Source organism: Coregonus lavaretus, assembly GCF_964263955.1.
Source record: "Coregonus lavaretus genome assembly, chromosome: 32".
Lineage (NCBI taxonomy): Eukaryota > Metazoa > Chordata > Actinopteri > Salmoniformes > Salmonidae > Coregonus > Coregonus lavaretus.
This window is the reverse complement of record NC_140019.1, coordinates 22,894,004-22,921,421: the sequence shown is the minus strand read 5'-3', so window position 1 is coordinate 22,921,421 and position 27,418 is coordinate 22,894,004. Positions and strand designations below refer to the sequence as shown.

At 45.0% G+C, this 27,418-nt stretch overlaps 1 protein-coding gene across 1 annotated transcript in view; it reads left to right on the top strand.

Moving 5' to 3' along the window:
* Positions 1-27,418, top strand: part of LOC311107226 (follistatin-related protein 5-like) — a gene marked incomplete at its 5' end in the record, with an annotated part of 191,516 nt that overhangs the window by 117,509 nt on the left and 46,589 nt on the right. The window contains one exon of the mRNA XM_084149716.1: positions 3,523-3,643. Within this exon, the coding sequence (XP_084005842.1) occupies positions 3,523-3,643 (121 nt within the window). The remainder of the gene's footprint in view (positions 1-3,522; positions 3,644-27,418) is intronic.

Genomic DNA, 27,418 nt, shown 5'->3' with positions numbered 1-27,418 from the left:
AAATCCTGCAGCGCCCGCAAGGTCCCCCTGCTCAAGAAAGCACATACACATGCCCGTCTGAAGTTTGCCAATGAACATCTGAATGATTCAGAGGAGAACTGGGTGATAGTGATGTGGTCAGATGAGACCAAAATGGAGCTCTTTGGCATCAACTCAACTCGCTGTGTTTGGAGGAGGAGGAATGCTGCCTATGACCCCAAGAACACCATCCCCACTGTCAAACATGGAGGTGGAAACATGCTTTGGGAGTGTTTTTCTGCTAAGGGGACAGGACAACTTCACCGCATCAAAGGGACGATGGACGGGGCCATGTACCGTCAAATCTTGGGTGAGAACCTCCTTCCCTCAGCCAGGTCATTGAAATGGGTCATGGATGGGTATTCCAGCATGACAATGACCCAAAACACACGGCCAAGGCAACAAAGGAGTGGCTCAAGAAGAAGCACATTAAGGTCCTGGAGTGGCCTAGCCAGTCTCCAGACCTTAATCCCATAGAAAATCTGTGGGAGCTGAAGGTTTGAGTTGCCAAACGTCAGCCTCAAAACCTTAATGACTTGGAGAAGATCTGCAAAGAGGAGTGGGACAAAATCCCTCTTGAGATGTGTGCAAACCTGGTGGCCAACTACAAGAAACATCTGACCTCTGTGATTGCCAACAAGGGTTTTGCCACCAAGTACAAAGTCATGTTTTGCAGAGGGATCAAATACTTATTTTCCTCATTAAAATGCAAATCAATTTATAACATTTTTGACATGCGTTTTCTGGATTTTTTGGTTGTTATTCTGTCTCTCACTGTTCAAATAAACCTACCATTAAAATTATAGACTGATCATTTCTTTGTCAGTGGGCAAACGTACAAAATCAGCAGGGGATCAAATACTTTTTTCCCTCACTGTATGCCTTGCATGGCTACACAAGGAGAATGCTTGCTAAAGTATCAGTTTATTAAAAGGAGTTCAACCTACGCCCCTGTTTGTCATTATTCAAAGGAACAAACATAACACGCATTATTTTACATTTTATTCCCTTCATTTGGTCTTTGCTTCGTAAAGCGAGGTGCAAAGGGTTGCCGTTAAATCTTTAGACATATAATAATCCAAGTCAAAGGAACTTTCCGCTCATGGGAAAATGCCAGCTTTGACTGTTATTGCCAGAAAGCATGGTTGAAAAGGGAGCTTTGTGTGGCTTTCATGAGACAGGAAGACATTTTATGCATAATAAATAAATGTCTCGCAATACCTGAGGACTAGTTTATATGTCATGCATTTCAATAATTGAATAGGTAAGCAACTACTGCTGGTTTAAATAACCTTTCAACTGCTCTCAGGTCAGTTTCATACTAATATATCCAGCAGCACTCTGATTCCGTCAGTCTCTATCGGACTGATGTGCGAGAGGAAACTAGCTTGATTTATATTCTTATGCATTCACTTTTTTTGAATACAAAGAGCCCAATTTGATTACTGCCAACAGCTCTGATGTTATTAAACTATATTTTCATATCATTTGCATTTTTTTTTGCATAGCAGCAATCCTTTCAGCTCGGAGATGAGAGCACAAATCAATGCAAAGTGGGTGAAATAAAGTGTTAGGCTTTCTTTGAATATGCAAATATGCCCGGTTGACATATTGGAAAGTTGCTTTAGGCAGTAACCATAGATACCAAAGGTACTGAACTATGGATGACACTGAGGGCTAGACACAAAACTATGAGCCATCGTCTATCCAGGTGTTTGAATGTCAGTCTGTCCACAAACATCCACTGCACAGATTGAGTAACGCTATGTTGGTTTTAAAGCATTCCTCACAGGAAAATGCTACAGTCTCTCTTAAACCTTGAGGCATATGGTGATGTTGACACAGTACATACAGTATACAGTACAAACTAGTATTAAATGCAGAACATGTTGTAGCAATTTTATTATCTTGTTTACAAAAGCACACTGTAGTCATGAATTCTTAATCTCAGACGTTGACCCAGTTGACCTCAAACTATGCCACATCACAGAGGTCACTCATGGCCGAGAATTCAGTCAGTAAAATACAAATGTCTTTGCTCTTAACTCTTGCCATGTTAAATTAGACAAATTTGATGTGACCGATAATTTCAGACCACATTTACGAGTCTGCTATTTGTGTAATTGTTCATTGTAACAGAGGTGTTACATTTGAATGACGGTCTAATGTCCCGTCGCCTCTGTAAATGGGGTGTTAATTTGACACGGACTGCGGCTGCATTCCAAACACATGTTACAGCTGTTTCTCTAACATAATGCGTGTAATTTAGTTAATTTAGTTAAAAGGTTCAGGCTTGGCATAGTGTATGTTTATGTGTGTGTGCGTATGTGTGTGTGTACTTCCATGCGTGTGTGTGTGTCTGGGTGGAGGGGGTGATGCACTCCCTCCACCCAATATTCAGACACTCACCCCCTTCTTTATGTCACTGCAATCAGATGTGTCGATTCTGCCAGTACATCCAACCTGAACATCAAATACAGAGCAGGGGAAAGATTGTTTGATTTTAGGCCGGGATATAAAATATTTAAGAGATGGTGTGAGAATCATCAAAGACTGGGGTGACACACTCTGATATTATCATCTCCCTGAATCAAAACTGTCCGCCATGGGGCCAATCAGGAAGGCAGGGAATACCTTGGAATACCACGTTTTTTGATAATACTTTCTCTGAACCAACTGTGCCTAGGTAATGCATTATGAATGCATCCAATTGCCATTCATATATATTGTTATAGATTGTCTTAAAGGAGACAAACACTTTTATGAATGCTTTTAGCAAGTGTTGTAATGCACTGTGAAGTGATAGAGGTCAATGTAAATACATGTGTAGTGCATTATCATACACAGATGGCTTGAAGATCATTTTCAAATTCAACTAATGAGGTTCAATCATCAAACAAATTGGGATCATTGTATATAGCTTACACTTTTAGTTCAATAAGTGTTCAGAAAGCATAGACAACGCTGCAGGGAACAAGACAAAGTAGAGGATGATTCATTAGGCAGTCATATTTTGTCAAGCTGTATGACAGCTGATCTAGAATGATGGATGAGTGAATGTCGCCCCCTGATGTGACTTATTTCAAACCATAAATAAAACATAACAGGTCTTTGCAGCATGAAAAAGGGTTTCCTCAGCATATTTACTTCCAGAAATAAGAGATTCAATAGACAATCAAGGTAAGACTTAAATGTGAAATTGAGTTTAGGTTAGAAACCACATACTTAGAAAGATAATCGATCGTGTTACATTGCATGCTCTATGCTGTAACATTACAAATCCCAGTTCCATGGTTGGTTCCCGGGTTTCAGCACCAGAAAGCGGAAATGGGGGGGGGGGGGGGGGGGGGGGGAGTACAAGAAAAAGTAAACCCCAGACCCCAAAATCCCTGACTTAGACTTACTGTAGCTTTAACTGTAAGTTACATACTGGCCCAGCGCTAGAATTAGCTTTAACTGTAAGTTACATTCTGGCCCAGGTCTCAATGCATTTTTCTGTTGCAGGTAATCAAGCAGGAAGGTCTGTCCAAGGATGTCTCTGAGTGCACCCTGTTTGACCTTCTCAAATACAACGACATCAATGACGACGAGCACCTGACAAAGGACGAGTTCTACACAGCTTTCGGTGAGTGGCAGGATCAACTGATAATGCTTATGTTGGAGGTCGCTGTGTTGTCATTCAAGGCGGTAATATTGGCAACATAAATGTATTCCTCAATGCATTGTGTAAAATACTCAAGCGTGTATTTGAGTGCCATGTGCATATTTTTCTATTTTCTACGTTTTACCGTTTACTTTTTCCTGCTTTGACGAGGAAATTCAAAGAATAGTACCCTCCACAGGTTGTGTTGACTTGGACAATAGACATGCTTTCAGGCACATACAGTTGAAGTCGGAAGTTTACATACACCTTAGCCAAATACATTTAAACTCAGTTTTTCACAATTCCTGACATTTAATCCTAGTAAAAATTCCCTGTCTTAAGTCAGTTAGGATCACCACTATTTTAAGAATGTGAAATGTCAGAATAATAGTAGAGATAATTATTTATTTCAGCTTTTATTTCTTTCATCACTTTCCCAGTGGGTCAGAAGTTTACATACTCTCAATTAGTATTTGGTAGCATTGCCTTTAAATTGTTTAACTTGGGTCAAAAGATTCGGGTAGCCTTCCACAAGCTTCCCACAATAAGTTGGGTGAATTTTGGCCCATTTCTCCTGACAGAGCTGGTGTAACTGAGTCAGGTTTGTAGGCCTCCTGGCTCGCACATGCTTTTTCAATTCTGCCCACAAATTTTCTATAGGATTGAGGTCAGGGCTTTGTGATGGCCACACTAATACCTTGGCTTTGATGTCCTTAAGCCATTTTGCCACAACATTGGAAGTATGCTTGGGGTCATTGTCCATTTGGAAGACCCATTTGCGACCAAGCTTTAACTTCCTGACTGATGTCTTGAGATGTTGCTTCAATATATCCACATAATTTTCCTTCCTCATGATGCCATCTATTTTGTGAAGTGCACCAGTCCCTCCTGCAGCAAAGCACCCCCACAGCATGACGCTGCCACCCCAGTGCTTCACGGTTGGGATGGTGTTCTTCGGCTTGCAAGCATCCCCCTTATTCCTCCAAGCATAATGATGGTCATTTTGCCAAACATTTTTGTTTCATCAGACCAGAGGATTTTCTCCAAGAAGTACGATCTTTGTCCCCATGTGCAGTTGCAAACCGTAGTCTGGCTTTTTTATGGGGGTTTTGGAGCAGTGGCTTCGTCCTTGCTGAACGGCCATTCAGGTTATGTCAATATAAGACTTGTTTTACTGTGGATATAGATACTTTTGTACCTATTTCCTCCAACATCTTCACAAGGTCTAATGCTGTTGTTCTGGGATTGATTTGCACTTTTCACACCAAAGTACGTTCAACTCTAGGAGATAGAACGCGTCTCCTCCCTGAGCGGTATGACGGCTTCGTGGTCCCATGGTGTTTATACTTGCGTACTATTGTTTGTACAGATCAACGTGGTACCTTCAGGCATTTGGAAATTGCTCCCAAGGATGAACCAGACTTGTGGGAGTCTACACATTTTTTTCTGAGGTCTTGGCTGATTTCTTTTGATTTTCCCATGATGTCAAGCAAAGAGGCACTGAGTTTGAAGGTAGGCCTTGAAATACATCCACAGCTACACCTCCATTTGACTCAACTGATATCAATTAGCCTATCAGAAGCTTCTAAAGCCATGACATCATTTTCTGGAATTTTCCAAGCTGTTTAAAGGAACAGTCAACGTAGTGTATGTAAACTTCTGACCCATTGGAATTGTGATACAGTGTATTATAAGTGAAATAATCTGTCTGTAAACAATTGTTGGAAAAATTACTTGTGTCATGCACAAAGTAGATGTCCTAACCGACTTGCCAAAACTATAGTTTGTTAACAAGACATTTGTGGAGTTGTCACGGTTTCGGCCGAGGCTGCTCCTCAATCAATCAATCAATCAATTTTATTTTATATAGCCCTTCTTACATCAGCTAATATCTCGAAGTGCTGTACAGAAACCCAGCCTAAAACCCCAAACAGCTAGTAATGCAGGTGTAGAAGCACGGTGGCTAGGAAAAACTCCCTAGAAAGGCGAAAACCTAGGAAGAAACCTAGAGAGGAACCAGTGTCACGATCGTCTGAAGAAGCGGACCAATACGCAGCGCGTGGAGTGAACATGATGACTTTATTTAATAAAGCAACCACGAAAAACAACAAATGACGATAGTGAAGTCCTCTGTAACACTGACAGAAACATGGAACAAAAACCCACAAACCAAGGAGAAACCACACAGTTTAAATATGGCTCCCAATCAGAGATAACGAGCCGACAGCTGACACTCGTTACCTCCGATTGGGAGTCATATGACTAATCAAGAACAATCACCCAACAAAGAAATGAACAACTAGAATCCCCAACATAGAAATACACCCAAACAATGAAAATGAACAACCCTGGCTCAATAATCAAAGTCCATGGAGCCAGAGTGTCACAGTACCCCCCCCTAAAAGTGCGCACTCCGGGCGCACCAGCATACAGTCTAGGGGAGGGTCTGGGTGGGCGTCTGTCCATGGTGGCGGCTCTGGCCCAGGTCGTGGTCCCCACCCCACCTTAGTCACTATCCGCCTCCGTAGCCCCCTCCACCTGACCACCCCCCAATTAACCCCACTGGATTAAGGGGCGGCACCGGACTAAGGGGCAGCACCGGACTAAGGGGCAGCACCGGACTAAGGGACAGTACCTGACTAAGGGGCAGCACCGGACTGAATGGCGGATCCTGGCTGGCTGGCTCTGGAGGATCCTGGCTGGACGGCTCTGGCGGATCCTGGCTGGACGGCTCTGGCAGATCCTGGCTGGCGGAAGGCTCTGGCTGATCCTGTCTGGCGGAAGGCTCTGGCTGATCCTGTCTGGCGGAAGGCTCTGGCTGATCCTGTCTGGCGGAAGGCTCTGGCTGATCCTGTCTGGCGGAAGGCTCTGGCTGATCCTGTCTGGCGGAAGGCCCTGGCTGATCCTGTCTGGCGGAAGGCTCTGGCTGATCCTGTCTGGCGGAAGGCTCTGGCTGCTCCTGTCTGGCGGAAGGCTCTGGCTGATCCTGTCTGGCGGAAGGCTCTGGCTGCTCCTGTCTGGCGGAGAGCTCTAGCGGCTCCGGTCTGGCGGACGGCTTTGCAGGCTCAGTACAGACGGGCAGTTCCTGCGGCGCTTGGCAGACGGACAGTTCAGACGGCGTTGGGCAGACGGGCAGTTCAGACGGCGTTGGGCAGACGGACAGTTCAGGCCCCGTTGGGCAGACGGCAGACTCTGGCCGTCTGAGGCGCATCGTAGGCCTGGTGCGTGGTGCCGGAACAGGAGGTACCGGGCTGAGGACACGCATCTCAGGGCTAGTGCGGGGAGAAGCAACAGGGCATGCTGGACCCTGGGGACGCACCGTAGGCCTGATGCGTGGTGCCGGAACTGGAGGTACCGGGCTGAGGACACGCATCTCAGGGCTAGTGCGGGAAGCAGCAACAGGGCATGCTTGGCCCTGGGGACGCACCGTAGGCCTGATGCGTGGTGCCGGAACTGGAGGTACCGGGCTGAGGACACGCATCTCAGGGCTAGTGCGGGGAGAAGCAACAGGGCATGCTGGACCCTGGGAACGCACATAAGGGCTAGTGCGGAGAGCCGGAACAGGGCATGCTGGACCCTGGGGACTCACATTAAGCCTAGTGCGGAGAGCAGCAACAGGACGCACAGGACTCGGGAGACACACAGGAGGCTTGGGGCGTGGTGTAGGCACTGGTGGGAAAGGGCTGGCGAAGCGCACCGTATCCCTGGTGCGAGTGGCCGGAACAGGCCGGGCTGGGCTGGCGAAGCGCACCGTATCCCTGGTGCGAGTGGCCGGAACAGGCCGGGCTGGGCTGGCGAAGCGCACCGTATCCCTGGTGCGAGTGGCCGGAACAGGCCGGGCTGGGCTGGCGAAGCGCACCGTATCCCTGGTGCGAGTGGCCGGAACAGGCCGGGCCGGGCTGGCGAAGCGCACCGTATCCTTGGTGCGAGGGGTCGTAACAGGCCGGACCGTACTGGAAGCACACACCACTGGCTCTACCCCGGGAACTGGAACGGGCCGGACCGGACTGGATACACACCTCAGACTCTCACGCCGTGCCTCTACATCTCCTCTCCCTACTTTGGCCAGTGACCCCCGTAACCTGGTTGCCTCTTGAATACGCCCCTTCTCTGCCTCCGTTAGCCCCGTCGTCCAAGCCATGTGCCCCCCCCCAAAAAACTTTTTGGGGTTGCCTCTCGTCCTTCCGACGATGGCCCTGCTGATGCCGTTGCTCCTCTCGCCGTCGCCTCTCCACCGTCTCGCTCCATGGACGGCGATCCATCCCATCCAGGATCTCCTCCCAAGTCCAGGACCCCTTTCCGTCCAAAATCTCCTCCCATGTCCAGGAAGCCTTTGGAGCTGGGTCCTGTTGCCGCTTGACACGCTGCTTGGTCCTTTGATGGTGGGTTTTTCTGTCACGATCGTCTGAAGAAGCGGACCAATACGCAGCGCGTGGAGTGAACATGATGACTTTATTTAATAAAGCAACCACGAAAAACAACAAATGACGATAGTGAAGTCCTCTGTAACACTGACAGAAACATGGAACAAAAACCCACAAACCAAGGAGAAACCACACAGTTTAAATATGGCTCCCAATCAGAGATAACGAGCCGACAGCTGACACTCGTTACCTCCGATTGGGAGTCATATGACTAATCAAGAACAATCACCCAACAAAGAAATGAACAACTAGAATCCCCAACATAGAAATACACCCAAACAATGAAAATGAACAACCCTGGCTCAATAATCAAAGTCCATGGAGCCAGAGTGTCACAACCAGGCTATGAGGGGTGGCCAGTCCTCTTCTGGCTGTGCCGGGTGAAGATTATAACAGAACCATGCCAAGATGTTCAAAAATGTTCATAAGTGACAAGCATGGTCAAATAATAATCAGGAATAAATCTCAGTTGGCTTTTCATAGCCGATCATTAAGAGTTGAAAACAGCAGGTCTGGGACAGGTAGGGGTTCCATAACCGCAGGCAGAACAGTTGAAACTGGAATAGCAGCAAGGCCAGGCGGACTGGGGACAGCAAGGAGTCACCACGGCCGGTAGTCCCGACGTATGGTCCTAGGGCTCAGGTCTCTCAGTTGGCTTTTCATAGCCGATCATTAAGAGTTGAAAACAGCAGGTCTGGGACAGGTAGGGGTTTCGTAACCGCAGGCAGAACAGTTGAAACTGGAATAGCAGCAAGGCCAGGCGGACTGGGGACAGCAAGGTGTCATCATGCCCGGTAGTCCTGACGTATGGTCCTAGGGCTCAGGTTCTCAGAGAGAAAGAGAGAACGAGAGAATTAGAGAGAGCATACTTAAATTCACACAGGACACTGGATAAGACAGGAGAAGTACTCCAGGTATAACCAACTAACCCCAGCCCCCCGACACATAAACTACTGCAGCATAAATACTGGAGGCTGAGACAGGAGCGGTCCGGAGACACTGTGGCCCCATCCGAAGAAATCCCCGGACAGGGCCAAACAGGAAGGATATAACCCCACCCACTCTGCCAAAGCACAGCCCCCGCACCACTAGAGGGATATCCTCAACCACCAACTTACAATCCTGAGACAAGGCCGAGTATAGCCCACAGAGGTCTCCACCACAGCACAAACCAAGGGGGGGCGCCAACCCAGACAGGAAGATCACGTCAGTAACTCAACCCACTCAAGTGACGCACCCCTCCCAGGGACGGCATGAAAGAGCACCAGCAAGCCAGTGACTCAGCCCCTGCAACAGGGTTAGAGGCAGAGAACCCCAGTGGAGAGGGGAACCGGCCTGGCAGAGACAGCAAGGGCTGTTCGTTGCTCCAGAGCCTTTCCGTTCACCTTCACACTCCTGGGCCAGACTACACTCAATCATATGACCTACTGAAGAGATAAGTCTTCAGTAAAGACTTAAAGGTTGAGACCGAGTCTGCGTCTCTCACATGGGTAGGCAGACTGTTCCATAAAAATAGAGATCTATAGGAGAAAGCCCTGCCTCCCGCTGTTTGCTTAGAAATTCTAGGGACAATTAGGAGGCCTGCGTCTTGTGACCGTAGCGTACGTATTGGTATGTACGGCAGGACCAACTCGGAAAGGTAGGTAGGAGCAAGCCCATGTAACGCTTTATAGGTTAACAGTAAAACCTTGAAATCAGCCCTTGCCTTAACAGGAAGCCAGTGTAGGGAAGCTAGCACTGGAGTAATATGATCAAATTTCTTGGTTCTAGTCAGGATTCTAGCAGCCGTATTTAGCACTAACTGAAGTTTATTTAGTGCTTTATCCGGGTAGCCGGAAAATAGAGCATTGCAGTAGTCTAACCTAGAAGTAACAAATGCATGGATTAATTTTTCTGCATCATTTTTGGACAGAAAATTTCTGATTTTTGCAATGTTACGTAGATGGAAAAAAGCTGTCCTTGAAACAGTCTTGATATGTTCGTCAAAAGAGAGATCAGGGTCAAGAGTAACGCCGAGGTCCTTCACAGTTTTATTTGAGACGACTTTACAACCATCAAGATGAATTGTCAGATTTAACAGAAGATCTCTTTGTTTCTTGGGACCTAGAACAAGCATCTCTGTTTTGTCCGAGTTTAAAAGTAAAAAGTTTTCAGCCATCCACTTCCTTATGTCTGAAACACAGGCTTCTAGCGAGGGCAATTTTGGGGCTTCACCATGTTTCATTGAAATGTACAGCTGTGTGTCATCCGCATAGCAGTGAAAGTTAACATTATGTTTTCGAATACTCCTCCTGGTTCGGGCAGGCTTCGGCGGTCGTCGTCCCCGGAGTACTAGCTGCCACCGATCTATGTTTCATGTTCGTTTGGTTTTGTCTTGATGTTGTAAACCTGTGTCTTGTTAGTCCTCGTTAGTGTCCTATTTAGTTCTCGTTGTGTGTGTTTGTCTTTGTGTGTGATTGCTCTTCTGTTTTGTGTTGGAGCTACGTATTTCCCTCCAGTGTTTTGGAGAGGTTTTTCGCACATGTTAGTGCGCCATTTGTTTGAGGCCTGTGTGCGCCGTTATTTCACCTTCGGGCTTATTGTGCTTATTTTCTACGTGAATATTGCACTAAAGTCTTTTGGACTGAGCTTCTGCGTCCTGCGCTTGATTCATGCACCACACCCACCTTCAGCACCCCTTGACAGGAGTGGTGGAAAAACAAGTTTTAATGACTCCAACCTAAGTGTATGTAAACTTCCGACTTCAACTGTATAGTTAAAAGCTTTATAAGTAACCTATGCCTTTATGTGACAGCAAAGTGGATACAACTGTTTACTGTTTACTCAACACCATGGTCAGAATTATTTTTTATACATTCCTATACAATAGTTACCATGCCCCCCCCCACCCAACCCACTTCATTGCAGGTGGGCAAATCTTTTTCTTATTTTTCTTGGGCAAGACATTTACCAATTGAGATACAGCCTATAGCCCCCTCTCCCTGTCTACGCTTGCTGTCCATCCCCTCATGCCAATAGGATGTTAATAATAACTCAACCAGGTCATATAGCTCTAAACAGAGCTTGTAAGGCTTTCCTAGTATCCATATTATTTATTAGCATAAGGTTCTGAAATCGGCATCAACTTATGATCCTTATGGGAACCATAAAAGTAAATGGAGTCTAATTTATTTTCAATTAGAGTTGACATTGATGATATCTCTGTGAATGGCAAGACCCTTGTCCTCATCGCTAGAGTTCTGAATGTGGGAGATTTACAGTTTATCATAGGCTATTTAAGGGTAATATAATGGCAGAGTCCTTTACTTTGCTATTTCGCTGAATGTTAAAATGACTTGTGTGGTTGCCAGATATGCACTGAACAATTAAATCTATATTCTTGGAAAATATACCCAACATGGCAACCCATTAGTGAGCGATGGGTAAATGCATTAGTTTCAATATTGAGTCAGTGTTGCTGTTTAAAACTAGACACTGAGCAAATATTGAAAGAGCTAAAACCAAACCCCCTATTGCTAGTACAACATAACGAAGACAGTTACTCTTCGGCAACCTAAGTAACATGAACACATATTGCGCTACCTTTTCTCGCCTAATTCCCTTTCTCAAATCATCCCCGTCTGACATTTCCAGCTGGCTCAATATCCTCTGACATTTCTCTGGGGTTGACACATCACGCCAAGAAAAATAATGCATAATGACTTTCCCATTGTAAAATTGGTCGCTCATCAGCTCTTTGAATGTAAAGCATTTCTAGGACAGACAAGAAAAGTTACAAGAGCAAATGGCAAACTGGCACAGCCTATTGTTCCCCTCCTAGTCAGACTTGTGCGGGGGAGAAGCCCTTCAGGCGAATTGCATCAAGAAAGGAGCCGGGTAAAATCTGAGGAGAGCTCAGCTTCCTTGATGAGTTGAGATGCACCAGCTCCAACTACTCGCTTTTTTAACTCCTCCCCCAAGCTTCTTCAGGCTGAAATTGAAGAAAGAAAAGAAAATGAAAGATTTTCTGTGACAGTCTCTCCTCGGTGGTAGAGCATTTCTCTTAACCTGTCTCTCTTCCTCTTCTTTCTCATGTTTTAGTCTTTATTTCTCCCTGTCTGTGCAAGCTAGTGCTTTTACTTAGTTCATATTCATGACAAACCAATGAAATACAGTTGAAGTCGGAAGTTTACATACACTTAGGTTGGAGTCATTAAAACTTGTTTTTCAACCACTCCACAAATTTCTTGTTAACAAACTATAGTTTTGGCAAGTTGGTTAGGACATCTACTTTGTGCATAACACAAGTAATTTTTCCAACAATTGTTTACAGACAGATTATTTCACTTATTCACTGTATCAGAATTCCAGTGGGTCAGAAGTTTACATACACTAAGTTGACTGTGCCTTTAAACAGCTTGGAAAATTCCAGAAAATGATCATGCTTTAGAAGCTTCTAATAGGCTTGATATAATTTGAGTCAATTGGAGGTGCACCTGTGGATGTATTTCAAGGCCTTCCTTCAAACTCAGTGCCTCTTTGCTTGGCATCATGGAAAAATCAAAAGAAATCAGCCAAGACCTCAGAAAAAAATTTGTAGACCTCCACAAGTCTGGTTCATCCTTGGGAGCAATTTCCAAACACCTGAAGGTACCACGTTCATCTGTACAAACAATAGTACGCAAGTATAAACACCATGGGACCACGCAGCCGTCATACAGCTCAGGAAAGAGACGTGTTCTGTCTCCTAGAGATGAACATACTTTGGTGCGAAAAATCAATCCCAGAACAACAGCAAAGGACCTTGTGAAGATGCTGGAGGAAACAGGTAGAAAAGTATCTATATCCACAGTAAAACGAGTCCTATATCGACATAACCTGAAAGGCCGCTCAGCAAGGAAGAAGCCACTGCTCCAAAACCGCCATAAAAAAGGCAGACTACGGTTTGCTACTGCACATGGGGACAAAGATCGTACTTTTTGGAGAAATGTCCTCTGGTCTGATTAAACAAAAATAGAACTGTTTGGCCATAATGACCATCATTATGTTTGGAGGAAAAAGGGGCATGCTTGCAAGCCGAAGAACACCATCCCAACCGTGAAGCACGGGGGTGGCAGCATCATGCTGTGGGGGTGCTTTGCTGCATGAGGGACTGGTGCACTTCACAAAAGAGATGGCATCACGAGGAAGGAAAATTACGTGGATATATTGAAGCAACATCTCAAGACATCAGTCAGGAAGTTAAAGCTTGGTCGCAAATGGGTCTTCCAAATGGACAATGACCCCAAGCATACTTCCAATGTTGTGGCAAAATGGCTTAAGGACAACAAGGTCAAGGTATTGGAGTGGCCATCACAAAGCCCTGACCTCAATCCTATAGAAAATTTGTGGGCAGAACTGAAAAAGCGTGTGGGAGCAAGGAGGCCTACAAACCTGATTCAGTTACACCAGCTCTGTCAGGAGGAATGAGCCAAAACACCCAACTTATTGTGGGAAGCTTGTGGAAGGCTACCCAAAACGTTTGACCCAAGTTAAACACTTTAAAGGCAACGCTACCAAATACTAATTGAGTGTACGTAAACTTCTGACCCACTGGGAATGTGATGAAAGAAATAAAAAGCTGAAATAAATAATTCTCTCTACTATTATTCTGACATTTCACATTCTTAAAATAAATTGGTGATCCTAACTGACCTAAGACAGGGAATTTTGACTAGGATTAAATGTCAGGAATTGTGAAAAACTGAGTTTAAATGTATTTTGCTAAGGTGTATGTAAACTTCCGACTTCAACTGTATATGACTGGGAAAGCATGAACCTCGTTTGATAAAATTCATGAAATTGCACAATGTGTATTAATGCTCCTGCCCATTTATTCTGTAGGATTCAACCAAGCAATGGTGAGCTTGATATGATTTAGCCATCTCTTAGTCTATGTGAGATAGCCTACTATACACTTTGGAGTTGAATGTCACCCCAGACTTTCAGTCCCTTAGTGTTCATAGTCCTTTTGAATGCCCTCTTTTCACCAAAACCTAAGTTCAGGTAAGGCTAAGAATATGTTACATGTCCAGAGGTAGAAACAGTTTTCAGTTAGGATTATATTGACCAGATACACCCATTAAAGCTACAGACCTCCAGCTTTCATGTGCATTATGTAAACAATGCCTTTGTGTTCCCTTTACCACAGTAAAGATAGCCACTATACCAAGGCCTCAAATACCACCAGCCTTGCAAAAGGTTTTGTGATCACTTTAACCTTTTTCATTCATTGTTGCAGATGTTTTATGTGAGTGAATGTAAAAAATAAGAAAATAAACAAAATTTGTTGAACCTCAATGATGGCGCTTCCTACCGTCGCTTCAGATAGTGTAGCACTGAACTACACAACTAAATGTTATTTGAGTCCTATTTTTCCAGTTCGCTGCTCTCATTAGCCAAGTCAATGCACGCCATTAAAATCGAATACCATAAGTTTACTCATATAGTACATTTGTTGATTCAGTATATTTAGCAATATAGTACCATTTTGCGAATAACAGCAGTAAATGCAGAACAAGCCGTGACACAAGCCTACAATCCCAATGAAATGACACCTGTCTTACACAGGATGTGTGCTTGTTTTGCTAATAAGGCCTTGCATACAACTTGTAATATTCAAAGCACAGCGACATTGTTTGTCACTGTTAAAGATAAGACACTAACGTCTATGCATAATTCATTGACTCCATCCCATATACAAGAAAATAAAAATCAATCACTTCAGCTGGCAGTAAGGTAAATATCTAGCAGGAATGATGGCTTTTAATTAGGCCAAGTTACTGATATAAATGAAATTATGCCTGCCACACTATAGATAGTCTTATGTATTGTCATCCTTGAATAATTTGGTGAATGACTGTGTAATGCACTCTGGGTATAGGACAGATAAGGCATTCACATCCTGTACATTAGGGTGTGGGGATGGTAAAATACCAAGGTAGCAAATATCACTGTATTGCTATATCTTGATTGAAGGATCAAACACTAAATATTAGAGGGTGTATGTCTGTGAGAACCATTGGCAGCTTCTGAATAGATGAGGAGAAGGAAAGAGCTGCTGGTGTAAGTGCTTTATTTTCCTCCTGGCTGACTTTCTGTCAGTGGCTGTCTGTCAATGGCTGTCTGTAGTAGTCAGTGGCTGTCTGTCAGTGACTGTCTGTCAGTGGCTGTCTGTCAGTGGCTGTCTGTCAGTGACTATCTATCAGTGGCTGTCTGTCAGTGACTGTCTGTCAGTGGCTGTCTGTCAGTGGCTGTCTGTCAGTGGCTGTCTGTCAGTGGCTGTCCGTCAGTGGCTGTCTGTAGTAGTCAGTGGCTGTCTGTCAGTGACTGTCTGTCAGTGACTGTCTGTCAGTGGCTGTCTGTCAGTGACCATCTGTCAGTGGCTGAAGTATCGATCCAGAGGTTGATGTTGGGTGATAGGCCGACGGACCCCTCGCCTGTGAAACGTGTCACTTATGTTTAGCGTAGTGGGTTGCCATTGGGGCATTGCACAGTCTAAGGTTGCATCCCAAATGGCACCCTATTTCCTATATAGTGCACACATTGTTGAACGGGCCCTTATGAGCCCTAATCAAATGTAGTGCACTAACTAGGGCATAGGGTGCCATTTGGGACGTAACCGAAAGGTGATCGGTGTGGAAAACGTCAGGCCAAGTTATATACAGTGGGGGAAAAAAGTATTTAGTCAAATCAAATCAAATCAAATCAAATCAAATCAAATTGTATTGGTCACATGCGCCGAATACAACAGGTGCAGACATTACAGTGAAATGCTTACTTACAGCCCTTAACCAACAGTGCATTTATTTTAAACAAAAAAGTAAAAATAAAACAACAACTAAAAAAGTGTTGAGAAAAAAAAAGAGCAGAAGTAAAATAAAGTGACAGTAGGGAGGCTATATATACAGGGGGGTACCGTTGCAGAGTCAATGTGCGGGGGCACCGGCTAGTTGAGGTAGTTGAGGTAATATGTACATGTGGGTAGAGTTAAAGTGTTAAAGTGACTATGCATAAATACTTAACTCCTGAGTGGCACAGTGGTCTAAGGCACTGCATCACAGTGCTAACTGTGCCACTAGAGATCCTGGTTCGAATCCAGGCTCTGTCGCAGCCGGCCGCGACCGGGAGACTCATGGGCGTCGCACAATTGGCCCAGCGTCGTCCAGGGTAGGGGAGGGAATGGCCAGCAGGGATGTAGCTCAGTTGATAGAGCATGGCGTTTGCAACGCCAGGGATGTGGGTTCGTTTCCCACGGGGGGCCAGTATAAAAAAAAAAAAAAAATGTATTCACTAACTGTAAGTCGCTCTGGATAAGAGCATCTGCTAAATGACTAAAATGTAAAATGTAAAAATGTTAACAGAGTAGCAGCAGCGTAAAAAGGATGGGGTGGGGGGGCAGTGCAAATAGTCCGGGTAGCCATGATTAGCTGTTCAGGAGTCTTATGGCTTGGGGGTAGAAGCTGTTGAGTCTTTTGGACCTAGACTTGGCACTCCGGTACCGCTTGCCGTGCGGTAGCAGAGAGAACAGTCTATGACTAGGGTGGCTGGAGTCTTTGACAATTTTGAGGGCCTTCCTCTGACACCGCCTGGTATAGAGGTCCTGGATGGCAGGAAGCTTTGCCCCAGTGATGTACTGGGCCGTACGCACTACCCTCTGTAGTGCCTTGCGGTCGGAGGCCAAGCAGTTGCCATACCAGGCGGTGATGCAACCAGTCAGGATGCTCTCGATGGTGCAGCTGTAGAATTCTTTGAGGATCTGAGGACCCATGCCAAATCTTTTTAGTCTCCTGAGGGGGAATAGGCTTTGTCTCAGCCACCAATTGTGCAAGTTCTCCCACTTAAAAAGATGAGAGAGGCCTGTAATTTTCATCATAGGTACATGTCAACTATGACGGACAAAATGAGGGAAAAAAATCCAGAAAATCACATTATAGGATTTTTTATGAATTTATTTGCTATTTATGGTGGAAAATAAGTATTTGGTCACCTACAAACAAGCAAGATTTCTGGCTCTCACAGACCTGTAACTTCTTCTTTAAGAGGCTCCTCTGTCCTCCACTCGTTACCTTTATAAATGGCACCTATTTGAACTTGTTATCAGTATAAAAGACAAACAGTCACACTCCAAACTCCACTATGGCCAAGACCAAAGAGCTGTCAGACCTGCACCAGGCTGGGAAGACTGAATCTGCAATAGGTAAGCAGCTTGGTTTGAAGAAATCAACTGTGGGAGCAATTATTAGGAAATGGAAGACATACAAGACCACTGATAATCTCCCTCGATCTGGGGCAAGATCTCACCCAGTGGGGTCAAAATGATCACAAGAACGGTGAGCAAAAATCCCAGAACCACACGGGGGGACCTAGTGAATGACCTGCAGAGAGCTGGGACCAAAGTAACAAAGCCTACCATCAGTAACACACTACGCCGCCAGGGACTCAAATCCTGCAGTGCCAGACGTGTCCCCCTGCTTAAGCCAGTACATGTCCAGGCCCATCTGAAGTTTGCTAGAGTGCATTTGGATGATCCAGAAGAGGATTGGGAGAATGTCATATGGTCAGATGAAACCAAAATATAACTTTTTGGTAAAAACTCAACTCGTCGTGTTTGGAGGACAAAGAATGCTGAGTTGCATCCAAAGAACACCATACCTACTGTGAAGCATGGGGGTGGAAACATCATGCTTTGGGGCTGTTTTTCTGCAAAGGGACCAGGACGACTGATCCGTGTAAAGGAAAGAATGAATGGGGCCATGTATCGTGAGATTTTGAGTGAAAACCTCCTTCCATCAGCAAGGGCATTGACGATGAAACGTGGCTGGGTCTTTCAGCATGACAATGATCCCAAACACACCGCCCGGGCAGCGAAGGAGTGGCTTCGTAAGAAGCATTTCAAGGTCCTGGAGTGGCCTAGCCAGTCTCCAGATCTCAACCCCATAGAAAATCTTTGGAGGGAGTTGAAAGTCCGTGTTGCCCAGCGACAGCCCCAAAACATCACTGCTCTAGAGGAGATCTGCATGGAGGAATGGGCCAAAATACCAGCAACAGTGTGTGAAAACCTTGTGAAGACTTACAGAAAACGTTTGACCTGTGTCATTGCCAACAAAGGGTATATAACAAAGTATTGAGAAACGTTTGTTATTGACCAAATACTTATTTTCCACCATAATTTGCAAATAAATTCATTAAAAATCCTACAATGTGATTTTCTGGATTTTTTTTTTCATTTTGTCTGTCATAGTTGACGTGTACCTATGATGAAAATTACAGGCCTCTCTCATCTTTTTAAGTGGGAGAACTTGCACAATTGGTGGCTGACTAAATACTTTTTTCCCCACTGTAAGTCTAGGGTATACCAGCTAATGTCATATGGCGTATCATCTATTAAGAGGATTCACGCCTCATTATAAACTGGGTGGTTCGCTCCTGAATGCTGATTGGCTGACAGCCGTGGTATATCAGACCGTATACCACGGGTATGACAAAACATTTATTTTTACTGATCTTATTACGTTGGTAACCAGTTTATAATAACAATAAGGCAACTCAGGGGTTTGTGATATATGGCCAATATACCACGGCTACGGGCAGTATCCAGGCACTCTGCGTTGCGTCATGCTTAAGAACAGCCCTTAGCCGTGGTATATTGGCCATATACCACACCCCCTTGTGCCTTATTGATTAAATAACCTATGTTAATCAGTTATAAATTTTTATTTGGAATAAACCACATTGATGTCAGCGATGGAAGTTATTCATGCTGGTAACAGTTCAAGTATTGTTCTTTCTCCATATTGAACATAATAACAATCTCAGCAGCCTATTTCTTCTTTAATTTGCCTACTCTTATGGGCTCCATAATCCCTGGATCTGCGTGTGGATTTGCAAAGATAGAAAATTAGTTTACTTAAACTCTGGCTCTTCTCTATGGATCATTATTAGACAACCAAAGGAGACAGCCTTTTCTTCTTCTGGGCCTGCCTGCCTCCATTAAGACAACTCTAGTGTTATTCATCGCTCTCGGCGCAATGACAATTAATGGATTGTCATGCTTTCTCACGACAAGCTCCCGTGGAGCATTCTGCTGTTAAATTGGATCCATTTTCCAAAAGTGTGATTTTTGCAAAATGTGTTAAGTATTAGAAAGATTTGAAATGCTTGAACTTAATTTTTTTCTTTCTCTTTTCCTTCTTTTCCCCCCAGAAATATCCTCAATATCACTGAGACAATAGCCAGTTGGGCCTTAGCAATACCCACAGGAGGATTTCACATCATTTCTAACTTAAATCCATGACAAATTGCATTTCTGCGACTTGGAACCAATTCTAACAGCATATAGCCTTGTAGAAGAATACTCGCTGTTTCACAATAGGATACAAGAATGTCTTGTCTTCCAGAAGTTGGGTCCGTTATCAAATATAGCTTGGTTTTCATTTTTTCATGTAATGCGTATTCACATACGTACCATTAGTGAATCTTGTAGTCTTGTATAACCATTAGTGTATGTATTCCTTGACGTCAAATGAGATTGCATGACTTAACATTTCAGTGCTAGATCAGTGATGTACTATATTGATTATTGATTAGTAAGAAGTCATTACCTGAAATGTGGACTGCATTTCTATATGTAAACTATGATGCCAGAACATTGCAATTGACTGCATTTATTAAAATCAGAGCTCTCTGTGATATTTGACAGGATTGGAAAGCATTTGATATACAGTACCAGTCCAAAGTTTGGATACACCTACTCATTCCAGGGTTTTTCTTTATTTTTACTATTTTCTACTTAGTAGAAAACTAGTGAAGACATCAAAACTATGAAATAACACATATGGAATCATGTAATAACCAAGAATTGTGTTAAACAAATCAAAATATATTTTATATTTGAGATTCTTCAAAGTAGCCACCCTTTGCATTGATGATAACTTTGCACACTCTTGGCATTCTCTCAACCAGCTTCATGAGGTAGTCACCTGGAATGCATTTCAATTAACAAGTGTGCCTGCTTAAAAGTTAATTTGTGGAATTTCTTTCCTTCTTAATGTGTTTGAGCCAGTCAGTTGTGTTGTGACAAGGTAGGGGTGGTATACAGAAGAAAGCCCTATTTGTAAAAGACCAAGTCCACATTATGGCAAGAACAGCTCAAAGAAGCAAAGAGAAACGACAGTCCATCATTACTTTAAGACATGAAGGTCAGTCAATCTGGAAAATTTCAAGAACTTTGAAAGTTTCTTCAAGTGCAGTCGCAAAAACCATCAAGCACTATGATGAAACTGGCTCTCATGAGGACCACCACAGTAAAGGAAGACCCAGAGTTACCTCTGCTGCAGAGGATAAGTTCATTAGAGTTACCAGCCTCAGAAATTGCAGCCCAAATAAATGCTTCACAGAGTTCAAGTAACAGACACATCTCAACATCAACTGTTCAGAGGAGACTGTGAATCAGGCCTTCATGATTGAATTGCTGCAAAGAAACCACTACTAAAGGACACCAATAAGAAGAAGAGACTTGCTTGGGCCAAGAAACACGAGCAATGGACATTAGACTGGTGGAAATCTGTCCTTTGGTCTGATGAGTCCAAATTTGAGATTTTTGGTTCCAACCGCCGTGTCTTTGTGAGATGCAGAGTAGGTGAACGGATGATCTCCACGTGTGGTTCCCACCGTGCAGCATGGAGGAGGAGGTGTGATGGTGTGGGGGTGCTTTGCTGGTGACACTGTCTGTGATTTATTTAGAATTCAAGGCACACTTAACCAGCATGGCTACCACAGCATTCTGCAGCGGTACGCCATCCCATCTGGTTTGCGCTTAGTGGGACTATCATTTATTTTTCAACAGGACAATGACCCAAAACACACCTCCAGGCTGTGTAAGGGCTATTTGACCAATAATTACAGTGATGGAGTGCTGCATCAGATGACCTGGCCTCAACAATCACCCGACCTCGACCCAATTGAGATGGTCTGGGATGAGTTGAACTGCAGAGTGAAGGAAAAGCAGCCAACAAGTGCTCAGCATATGTGGGAACTCCTTCAAGACTGTTGGAAAAGCATTCCAGGTCAAGCTGGTTGAGAGAATGCCAAGAGTGTGCAAAGCTGTCATCAAGGCAAAGGGTGGCTACTTTGAAGAATCACAAATATAAAATATGTTTTGATTTGTTTAACACTTCTTTGGTTACTACATGATTCCATATGTGTTATTTCATAGTTTTGATGTCTTCACTATTATTCTACTATGTAGAAAATAGTAAAAATAAAGAAAAACCTTGTAATGAGTAGGTGTGTCCAAACTTTGGACTGGTACTGTATATTATAAGCTCAGGAAAACGTTCCCCACACCATCGCCACCAGCTTGTACTGTTGACAGCAGGCAGGATGGGGCCATGGATTACTGCAAATACTGACTCTGACATTATATTTTACATTTTAGTCATTTAGCAGACGCTCTTATTCAGAGCGACTTACAGTTAGTGAATGCATAAATTTTTTCATACTGGTCCCCCGTGGGAATCGAACCCACAACCCTGGCGTTGTAAGCGCCATGCTCTACCAACTGAGCTACACGGGACTACCAACTGAGTTACACGTGACATCAGCATGACGCAACAGGAATCGGGATTTGTCGGACCAGGCAATGTTTTTCCACTCCTCAATTGTCCAGTGTTGGTGATCGTGTGCTCACTGGAACCGCTTCTTCTTGTTTTTAGCTGAGTGGAACCCAGTGTGGTCGTCTGCTGCAATAGCCCATCCGTGACAAGGATCGACGAGGTGTGCGTTCCGAGATGCCGTTCTACACACCACTGTTGTACTGCGCCGTTATTTGTCTGTTTGTGGCCCGCCTGTTAGCTTGCACGATTCTTGCTATTCTCCTTCGACCTCTCATCAAAGAGCTGTTTTCACCCACAGGACTTCCGCTGACTGGATGTATAGTTGCTTATCGCCCCATTCTCGGTAAACCCTAGACACTGTTGTGCGTGAAAAGCCCAGGAGGGTGGCCGTTTCTGAGATACTGGAACTGTCGCGCCTGGCACCGACGATCATACCATGCTCAAAGTAGCTTAGGTCACTCGCTTTATATAGCAAGCCACGGCCACATGACTCACTGTCTGTAGGAGCGATCCGTTTTAGGGAACGGGGTGGCCACTAAGTGTATATGATACATACAGTTTATGAATCACACAGTGTGTAGGAAAGCTACATGATAGAACAACCACATCTCTACAAAATGTAATGTGTACCTTAATCTTTCTTATAGACGTTAGTCCTCCTCCTTCTTCCTATCAATGTTGACAGACATACAGACAGAAGGGAAGCATTTCCATGTCAACAAACGCGCTGGCTTCATCCCTCTCAAACATTTCACCGCTCTTGTCAAGGAGGGGTACGCTGTTGACGCGCTCACATCAGATTGCAGTCTAGAGAAGTATGCAGCTATTAGAGCAACGTTGTACTTTGAACATAATGATGCTATTAAGATCCCTACCATGGAGCTAGAAGGCAATTACTTAATGCATCCCTGGACACTCAGCTGTGTGTTGAACTCACTCCCTCACTTTTCATCAGCCACTGTTGAGATGTCTTACCGGCGCACCTCAATAAAACCTGCCTTTTAGACACACATACGCATGCACACACACACACACACACACACACACACACACACACACACACACACACACACACACACACACACACACACACACACACACACACACACACACACACACACACACATACACACACACACAGGTGGGAAGGCACACACACATGGAAAAACAGCCACGTGCACATTGCTCAATATCATTCATAGTTGCGAACCGCTTGATAAGGAATAGGCATTCACTTGCAAATGATAATGGAGCGGCATGGGTAAGAGAGGCACCGCTGCCAAATCAGCATCGTCCCCTTATGATAAACCCAAACCCCAAATACGCCTTTGATTTGGAGCATTTCGGCAGGATAGCTTTTCTCTCAAAGCCTTTTCATATGGTAGTTTTGATGAAATTAGTCAAGTTACAATGGTCTTCAGCAATGTTGAATACTCATTTGTGGTCGGTCCCACAAGACTCCTTCACCAGCTGCTCTAGAAACCAGGCCCCAGGCTGCTCAGCCGAGGTAATGCACTCAGCAAGTTCCACTTTTACAGGCTTCGCTCACATTTATAACCTTGGTGCAGAGGTTTTTATTTCAATTGGCCTGACTTGCAGTCTGCTTTATGAAGCTTTAAGTCTTGATCAAAGTATTGCTGGTATTGGCAGGGCTGTTCATATCTGCAGACGTTGATATTGGAGCAGGTAATTCAGTCGAGCTAACCCTGCTATCGGTCTAGGGAACCCTATACCCAAGTGGAGTGATTTGGGGATTGTTCCAAACTATGTAACAGCACTCGACAATGTATCTTAAAAAACAGCAGTGATGGGGATACACCCACCTCGACTGATAACACCTCTTTTGAAGATTTGTGCTACACATATGATATATATGATGGAGGGAAAGCACAAGAGAGAAAGAGAAGGAGAGAGAGAGAAACAGAAAGAGAAGGAGATAGAGAAAGAAAGAGGAGAGAGAGAAACAGAAAGAGAAGGAGAGTGAGAAACAGAAAGAGAAGGAGAGAGAGAAACAGAAAGAGAAGGAGAGTGAGAAACAGAAAGAGAAGGAGAGAGAGAGAAACAGAAAGAGAAGGAGAGAGAGAGAGAAACAGAAAGAGAAGGAGAGTGAGAAACAGAAAGAAGGAGAAAGAGAAGGAGAGAGAGAGAAGGAGAAAGAGAAGGAGAGAGAGAGAAACAGAAAGGAGAAGGAGAGAGAGAGAAACAGAAAGAGAAGGAAAGAGATAAACAGAAAGAGAAGGAGAGAGAGAGAAACAGAAAGAGAAGGAGAGTGAGAAACAGAAAGAGAAGGAGAGAGAGAGAAACAGAAAGGAGAAGGAGAGAGAGAGAAACAGAAAGAGAAGGAGAGAGAGAAACACAAAGAGCTAGGTGAGCAGGGGAGTAGCTAAACAAAAGTGTGACAGCTATTTTCCCTGACAACTGTTCCTCTACTGTGCCATAGGTGATTTAGTCTTGGGCGGTGGGCATGGACCAACATCCCATTATGGGAATAGTCGGGGAGTAAATCAAAAACCAGATCCAGCCGTTAATCACTAATTACAGGCTGGATGTTGAAGGTTGGGTCCCTCCCAGGAGAAAAGCCATGGAAGTACAAATAAGACTAAAGGAGCAGCCAGGGCCACTAGTCGTTCTGATAAATCAGAGGCCAGAGAAGGTGGGACAAAATGTCTAGCAGCCCACACTGAGTTCGATTCGATCAATAAGAAATTGCCCATTCTGTGCCTGCACAGACTTCGCATGCATGGAGTTAGGTGGTTTCCCTCCAACAGTATGATGTAGCCTGCCGCCTGCTGATTTCTCTTTTTAAAATCTCCCCCATGACTTCCCCTGTTTCAGTCCCTCCGAGATCGCCTATGAAACGAGTTTATCGCTCGAAGCGCATTTCCAAAGCCATTAAGATACAAGGGACTGTAATTGAACGGTTAGGGAGGAGATTGTATGAGTATGTCCCGCCTCAATGCGGCAGCTACAAAGCCTGCTGGGTTTTGAAACGTCCATGCGTCATGTTAGCGTGATGTTGTCAGGGTTGTTTTGCCAGCAGTGAGCATGTCAAAAGATGCCCGCCATTTGCTTTCTGCGAACATATTGCTTAGAATATTTTGATCAGCAATGTGTTTATGTAATCATTGAACCCATATCTTTATCTGTGTCACGTTCGCTTAAGGAGGAGGACCAATGCGCAGCGTTGAATGCGTACATATTATTTATTAAGCAGATCACCCGATCAAAACAACGAACGAAACGTGACGTCTACGGTTTAACACAAACCGAAATGACAGAAGAAACCACCAAGACAGGACCAAGCAGCGTGAAGAGGAGAGAGGAAGGACCTTGGATCAGGGGAGTAGGAGTTTCGGCTGGGCCACGCTAAGTGAAGAGGAGAGAGGCTGGTCTATGAAGCAATGGATCGAGAGTCTGGCGAGAGCTAGGGAGGCCTGGTCCACGGGGAGGAGAGAACCCCAGAAATTTTTTAGGGGGGGGCTCACGACGTGGACGACGGGGCAGCCGGAGGCCGCGATGGAGCGGTCCAGCGGGGGTGCAGAGGAGGCCGCCAGGTTAAGGGGGCCACTGGTCACAGAGGAGAGGGAAAGTGTGGAGGCACGGCGAGAGGTACTGGGGTGTATTACCAGTCCGGTCCGGCCCGTTCCTGATCCCTGCATAGGGCCAGTGGCGTGTGTCCCCAGTACGGTTCGGCCTGTTCCTGCCTCTCGCACCGAGCCTGTGGTGCGCGTCGTCAGCCCTGTCCGGCCCGTTCCTGCTCTCCGTACCAAGTCGGTGGTGAGCGTCGCCAGCCCGGTCCGGCCCATTCCTGCTCTCCGCACCAAGTCTGTGGTGCGCGTCGCCAGCCCAGTCCGGCCCATCCAAGCTTCCCGCACCAAGCCAGTGGTGTGCGTCGTCAGTCCGGCACGGCCCGTTCCTGCTCTCCGCACCAAGTCTGTGGGGCGCGTCGCCAGCCCAGTCCGGCCCATCCAAGCTTCCCGCACCAAGCCAGTGGTGTGCGTCGTCAGTCCGGCACGGCCCGTGCCTGCTCTCCGCACCAAGTCTATGGTGCGTTTCGTCAGCCCTGTCCGGCCCGTTCCTGCTCTCCGCACCAAGTCTGTGGTGCGCGTCGCCAGCCCAGTCCGGCCCATCCAAGCTCCCCGCACCAGGTCAGTGGTGCGCGTCGTCAGCCCGGTCCGGCTCATTCCTGCTCCCCGCACCAAGTCAGGGGTGCGCTTCGTCAGCCCGGTCCGGCCCGTTCCTCCTCCACGCATCAAGCCAGGGGTGTGCGTCGTCAGTCCAGCACAACCCGTGCCTGGGTCATGTCCGGAGCCGGATCCGCCGCCGAGGCGGAGTGCCCACCCGGTCCCTCCCCTGTTGTGGTTGTTTGGCGCGGCCGGAGTCCGCGCCTTTGGGGGGGGGTACTGTCACGCCCTGGCTCTGGGGACTATGTTATGTTGAGCCAGGGTGTGTAAGTCTATGTTTTGTATATCTATGTTGGCCTGAGTGACTCCCAATCAGAGGCAACGAGTGTCAGCTGGTTGTCTCTGATTGGGAGCCATATTTAACTATCGGTCTTTTCACTTTGTGTTGTGGTTTCTTGTTCCTTTTGGTTTGTGTGTATCGAAGGACTTCACGTTTCGTTCGTTGTTTTGATCGTGTGATCTGTTTAATAAATAATATGTACGCATTCAACGCTGCGCCTTGGTCCTCCTCCTTAAGCGAACGTGACAATCTGCTTCAAGGAAAACATCAATTAACTTTTTCATCTGTGATTTATCCAATAAACCCAGTGCTGAACTCTGAAAATGAGTTCTTTAATTGTTTTCAAACTCTTAACATCGCAAAAGATTGAGTAGATTTATGTGTAATATATCTCCACTGGCGCCAATGAATTCTGCGTAGGAAATGCATTTGTACCTTGCTAATTTCCTCCTCTGAGCTTGGAGAAAAAGAGAGGACACATTGCAGCTTAATTTGGGAAATTAAGATTTAATGAAGCCCTGTAGACATTAGAAACTGCAGTATGTGGTGAAAGAGATATGTATACTTCCAGGGCCTGTATAGTGGTAATTACCCATTAAACTCATTTGAGAAACTGGAGTCTTGTTGTCCATTCTTCCTCTTAGCTCAATTATACTCTTCTATTAAGATTGTCTGTGTCACATTAAACATTATTGTTGTTATGTTTCCTCAGGACAAAATTAGTTGTTTTCCATGTAGCACGTCAGCTTTCAAATATCAATAGTTAACATCATCGTTATCAAGACTCCAGTTTCAAAGACACAAGATGCTTCATTGTCGGGCAGGAAGGGTCCCGCTAACGATTTGAAAGATGTTCCCACTCTTGAGAAATGAAAGGCTAATCAACAAGAGTATGTTTTAGCATATTAACACGTATGTCCTCTTGCGTCTTGGAATTATCATTCCACGTGGGAATTTTCACAAAGGATGAGAAATTGTTTGAAGACAATCAAATGCAATCACCTCTCCATGAAAAACATCTCCCAAGCATTCTTGAAACCCCTAGAGACTATGTAGAATTGTAATTGTACATCTTCATGACTTAATGAAACAACTTCATTCAATCTTCAAAAGAGCAATCCTGTTCAAGTTTTTTATTGATATTTTAAAACCTATATAAATACTGTACATGCTTTGCTTGGGGTTATGAACCATTTCAAAGCACTAGTCAATAAAATCTTGACTCAGGGCAGGAA